The sequence below is a fragment of the Dioscorea cayenensis genome, chromosome 16 (genome assembly GCF_009730915.1).
Source record: "Dioscorea cayenensis subsp. rotundata cultivar TDr96_F1 chromosome 16, TDr96_F1_v2_PseudoChromosome.rev07_lg8_w22 25.fasta, whole genome shotgun sequence".
Classification (NCBI taxonomy): domain Eukaryota; kingdom Viridiplantae; phylum Streptophyta; class Magnoliopsida; order Dioscoreales; family Dioscoreaceae; genus Dioscorea; species Dioscorea cayenensis.
Window position 1 is genome coordinate 7429660 of NC_052486.1, and position 5770 is coordinate 7435429.

The window sequence follows — 5770 nt, forward strand, 5'->3', positions numbered from 1 at the left end:
ATTATTAGTGATTGGAGGAATATGCAACCAATCGCACTTTATATATGTATATATAGAGAGCTTGAACTTTATAAATGTGAACATTGGCGGTTAGTTTAATTCCTCTGTCAAATGTTACATGTGACTTTCTTTTCATAAAGAAGGGCATTGGACTGATTCTATAATATTTTATAAAGGAGGGGAAAGTGAGTTTCTAATGAGGTTTGGAGGAGGATAAACCTTGAGGAGTATGAATGAAGTTAGAAAGCATCATATCATATGGGGTGTGTCAGAGAAGTCCACCCTTAGTCATTCATTCTTTATTATTCGAATGTACTTTAAAATGGCAGATGAATCTTGAATATATTCTCTCTGCTTTTGTGATTCTTAGTCATAATTTTAAAGAAATAATATACATATTTACGTGTATATTCTATGGAAATAACAATGTATAATGTTGTTATTGTATATGTTGATATTTTTATAAAAAAAAAATTACTATCACAGTTACGGTTGATAAAATATCTGTGTCTAGGGCTATCAATCAAACTATATGTGAGAATCTCTTGTTCGACTAGGTAAAAGCTTGAACTTTACTTAAAATATTGTAAGTTTGAAAGTAATTTTGAGCTATGGTCAATTGAATTTAGTCTAATAACTCAAAGTTTATAAATAAATTATAATTATTATATATTGCTTTTAGTGGTTTTAATTGAAATTGAATCTTGAAGGTATATATATATATATATATATGACAAAGTGGATAAATTATAAATGTATTAGAAAAAAAAAAGAATTTAAGAATACAAAACAAGAAAAATATAGAAAAAAATACAAAGTAGCAATAAAAAAACAAAATCCACTCACGATGAATATAACAAATAATAAAATAATAAAAACAACAAGTCCCTAGGCACCGAGAGGATCTCCTCCTAGGGTGAAATATCCAGAACACCCCTATCATCTAGCAAGCAATACCGTCAAGGTTAAAGGCCAGGGCCACGCTCATGCTGCACAGGAGGCCTTGGGAACTAAATACTTCTCTTCACCACATGAGAGTCATGAGACAAATCCTTCATCTTCTGTCTCTTAGTGTCCAAAGCTTCTGGGTTGTACTTATGTATCAATTTGATTTTTAATTTCAAACTGAATTGAACTAGGGTCGAGTTTTCATAGATAAAATTAAGCAAAGCATGAATAAACTTTTTTTCAAATGAATTCAAATTAAACTGCATAATCAAAAGCTACTTTGTAGCCATATTTGTGTTTGATATCTACTCAATTATACTCAATATGAATGTTAAGATGGATTATTTGATTAAGATTAGCATAAAATTTATTTTTTATATTTTTCTCTTTTATTTATTCTTTTATATGACAGAGAGTTGATAGTTTACTTTTTTTTTTCTAGCAACAAAGATCTTTTGAGTCTCCTCTTTCTCAACCTGACTTGTTGATGTTTCTCAATATATATATAACTAAATAAATAAAGTAAAGGAGAAGAGGAGACTTTGGTAGAAGCAAGAAAAGGAACCTTGAAGAAGAGATGCATAAAATTGAGTGAAAGCAAATAGTTTCTTTATTTCAGCTTTCTTGAGAAGACTAACAACATCATAAACAGGACAACAAGAGATGGAGAAAGCATAACAAACAAACACTTTTGCTTTAGTTTTGGTGAAAATAATGTTCTTATTATATTTATATATAATAAATAACAAAGGCCCTATAAAAAATCACATGAAGCTCGGTTGTCTCATTTTTTAAATATTTCATGGGTGTGCAATGCATGTGCAATATTTTTTTGATGAAATGTTATTTATTGAATTATGTATGAAAAATGAAACCCAAGTTTGATACTACTAATAATGTTTATTATTGTCATTGTATACTACATGTAAATATGAGAAATATGGAAATAAATTATTGGGAAGCATCCAACTATTTTGCAACTTATTTGTATTATTTATTAAATTATCTCATCATTGAAATGAGTAGTAAAATTTTATTTTATATTTAAAGTATTGATCATTAAATAGGAAGTTTTTTTTTGGTATCAATGAAAAAAAGTCACAATCCTATCACAGAACAACTCCGACTTACTGTTACAATCCTAACATAGAACAACTAGACTTGCTGCATGGGAGTCAATATTTTATTGTTCAACTATTGCAACAATGATTATTTTTAAACCAATTAAAAATAACTTTATATTTAATATAATTTTTGATAAATTAAAATAAAATAACTACCATATTTATGATAAGTTAAAATAAAATAACTTCCGTGTTTAGCACACACTTTTCCATTCCAATTTATCACATACATCTAACACAAACAACACTCCCTACAAGAAAATTTTCTTTATTAATTAATCAATGTCCTTTGTATTAGCCCTATCATCTTATTATTCATAACTAACATTACATATATTAATCCTAAAACTCACCAAACAACAATCGGAAGCCTTTTTATAATGTAAATAAACTTTTTCATTCAAACTCTACTCTATATTTTAATAAATATAGCCGGTGCATGTCCATCACATAGAGAAGAATCTTCAAGGAAATGCCAAGATAGAACAATTGGTTATGCATGCAAAAGGAGTGGAGTTAGGTTTTATTGTCAACGTATCAAAAGCCATTAAGGTGGGTTTTGTTAGATTACTTTGCATAAGCATAGATTAATCCTGTGCTTGTATATGTATCATCTTCCGGGGCGGGGACTGACAACAACTAATTTATATATCCCAAGAGTGGGTAGGATAGTTAGGATTTGTATGATCCATTCTTTTCTTTTATTCAGTATTTTGCTTGTGGACTTGAGCTAAAAGACAAGGGCATCCCTCCAATGAAGTAGAGATGAATAACAGAAGGATCCATCCAAAGTATTCTCATTGGATGCTTTGTTATGCACCTACAATGGTGACATGTATTGTGATAGTGCTGGTCATTGGTCCCCTACAAAATAATTCTTTTGTATCAAGGACTATTTTGGTATGTGTAGCAAGAATTTAGTTGATTCTAATTATTTTTATAATGTTTTATCATTATATATTTTCATGGTTCTTTTTTAAATCTAAAATAACGGTTAAGTTCATATATATATATATATATATATATATATAGACATCCCAAATCGTTACAAGAAACCCTTGTTTACATATGCACAAAGTATATATATACTTTATTATTATTTGGAAATATGAAACTAAACTAACAATAAAATTGCTCATAAGATTGAATGGAAATCTAAGAAATTTAATGAATAAGAATTAAAAAGAGCTAATCAGTTCAACATTGATGTACCATATTCAAATCTTGCTAATTATGCCATTGTACAATTCAGGCATTAATAGATAGACAAGATTACAAGAGATCTTTTAGATTCATAAAATTTATTACTAACTGTGTTCTCACTCCGCTTTCCTAAAATTAAAAATCACAAAGATATATATGCTATATATACATTTATAGCTTAATACTCCCTTACAGTTAGGGAATGCACATTGAAAATATGAACTTGTGAGCAAGCAGAATTGCCAATGCCATAAAGATTTTGAGAAGAAATCAACAAATTATACATGAGAAAGTACATGATTGGTGATAATTTCCACATATTGAATATGTTTCTAAAGGAAGTCGGAATTGATCTTCATATGCAATGTTGTCATAGTAGAATGGGCCCAATGGGGGACCATCTTGTTGCATCATGCCCATGAATTTTACTAGCTAAGGCTGTAGTCAAAGAATTTCACTAGTGACCACAACGATTGATCTATAGATTCTATGTTATCACAATAGAGTTGGGGACCTCCTTGTTGCATCATACTTAAGAACTTTACTAGGGCCTTCAGCCAAACAATTTCAATAGTAGTTACAACTATATTGATCTATACATTGCCTCTTGGCCTATATTTTAGTAAGCCAAGAGATGTGAGAACCTCCTAAAATATTATGTAACCTATTACAGATCAATAAATCATCATATAACTTACCCAGTCAGAGTCTTAATATATATCCTTGGAGTAACAAATTGGTCATATCAATTAAAAAGCGAAATACATTTACTAGGTGTCCCCATCAACTATCTAACAATCCTTGTTGTCAAGGTCCTTATCTTATATCATTCATAAACTGATTCAAGATATGCACAAAGTAAGCAAGATTTTGTCGAGTAACAATAATGTAGATCAATCACACCATGTGTTGACAATATGAACTAGGATATGGAAAAGGAGGACCAGACTTTATATGGAAATTATTGTCATTGTTCAATATGAAAATCCACTGGTGGTGCACCTATCATTCCACTCTGATATAAGATATCCAAGATGTATTTTCTTTGACAAAGTAGTAAGTTACGATGTAAGAAGACAAGAGTAACTATATTGTTACAGGAGAAGCACACACCACCAAAAAATCCAAACTAGGGTTTCACCTTCATTCACTTGTTTACATCCTCTCTGTAAGAGTTTCAAAACAAACACTTCAAACATACAAAAGCAAAGCTACTACAGTGACAATACATGCATTTCATTACATTAGTACAGTAGAACTTAATATTAATAAGACTACAGCCTCCATGTATTAATGCATATGCATGGTTCGATCCTATGTAGAACATCATTGCCTAGGCTTCAATATACGTCCACGACACCCACGTCTCGCGCTGGCTCTATGATCCTTTTCATGTGCTTCTGATCAGCTACAAGCTTGGTGCCTTCAATCAAACTCCAACATCCCGGCCCCCTTGATTGAAGGATGCAAAGTCCCAGCATGGATCTCATTTAAATATGCTTTTAAATAGTCAATGGTTTAGTGAAAATATCAGCTAGTTGATCTTTGGTGTTGCACTATAGAATATTGCCTTCTGCAATCAATTCCCTAATGTAGTGGTATTTGATGTCTATGTGTTTGGTTCTACCATGCAGAATAGGATTCCTTACAATAGCAATACATGATTGATTATCACACTATATGATTGTGGCTTCCACCTATTTCAACCACATTCAATAAGCACTTTGTTAGGCCAAATGCCCAGGCAAGCAGTTGAACATAGAGATATGTACTCTGCCTCGGTGGTGGAGAGTGCAATTACATCTTGCTTCTTGGAAATCCAAAAAAATGCTCCTAATCTTATATTGAATATAACACCAGTTATGCTCTTCCTATCCTCCATACATACTCCCCAATCACTGTCAAAGAACCCCTCAAGCTTGCCACTCTTTGTTTGTCTATACAACAACCCAAAATCAATGGATCCAACCAGATACCTGAGTATACGTTTCCCAACTACAAAGTGCTTCTTAGTTGGATGATTCAAAACCTTGAGAGCACTACAACAGCAAACTGTATGTTGGATCTAGTATGAGTTAAATACATCAAGAGACCCACTAAGCTTCTGTATCTCTTGGTATCAACACAGCCTGAGTCAGCATCCACTTGCAATCTCTCATTTGCATTCATTGGAGTGGGTGTTGCATTATACTGTTGCATGTTATAGTCCCTTAGCAGGTCATCTGTATATTACTTCTGAGAAATATGTATACCTTTACATCTTGCTTAACTTACAAGCTGAGGAAGTAATTCTGCATGCCTAGATTAGTCATTTCAAAATTCTTTTCCATATCAGACTTAAATTCTCTTATCAATGAGAGATATGATCCCATATACACTATGTCATCCACATAGATGCAGACTAGTAAAATGTCCCCATCTCTATTCAATTTCTTGTATAGTGTGTGTGCATTTAAGCTTCTTTCAAACCCCTGCATATGAAAATAATTGTCAAC

General features: G+C 31.6%; 1 protein-coding gene across 1 annotated transcript; it reads right to left on the minus strand.

The window, feature by feature from the left end:
- Positions 1 to 4977: 4977 nt before the first annotated feature.
- LOC120278481 (uncharacterized mitochondrial protein AtMg00810-like) lies at positions 4978 to 5474 on the minus strand. The gene is made up of 2 exons (XM_039285273.1): positions 5305 to 5474; positions 4978 to 5212 (listed from the first exon to the last, which is right to left on the minus strand). Exons 1-2 carry the CDS (start codon positions 5472 to 5474, stop codon positions 4978 to 4980), a joined length of 405 nt encoding a protein of 134 aa, XP_039141207.1.
- Positions 5475 to 5770: the final 296 nt, after the last annotated feature.

Bases quoted from the DNA above. Each gene is read 5' to 3' on its own strand.
- LOC120278481 (XM_039285273.1), bottom strand. From the start codon at position 5,474: ATGCAACAGTATAATGCAACACCCACTCCAATGAATGCAAATGAGAGA. The intron at 5,213-5,304 runs GTTTTGAATCAT...GTTGTTGTATAG, and splicing joins GCTGTTGTAGTGCTCTCAAG to ACAAACAAAGAGTGGCAAGC.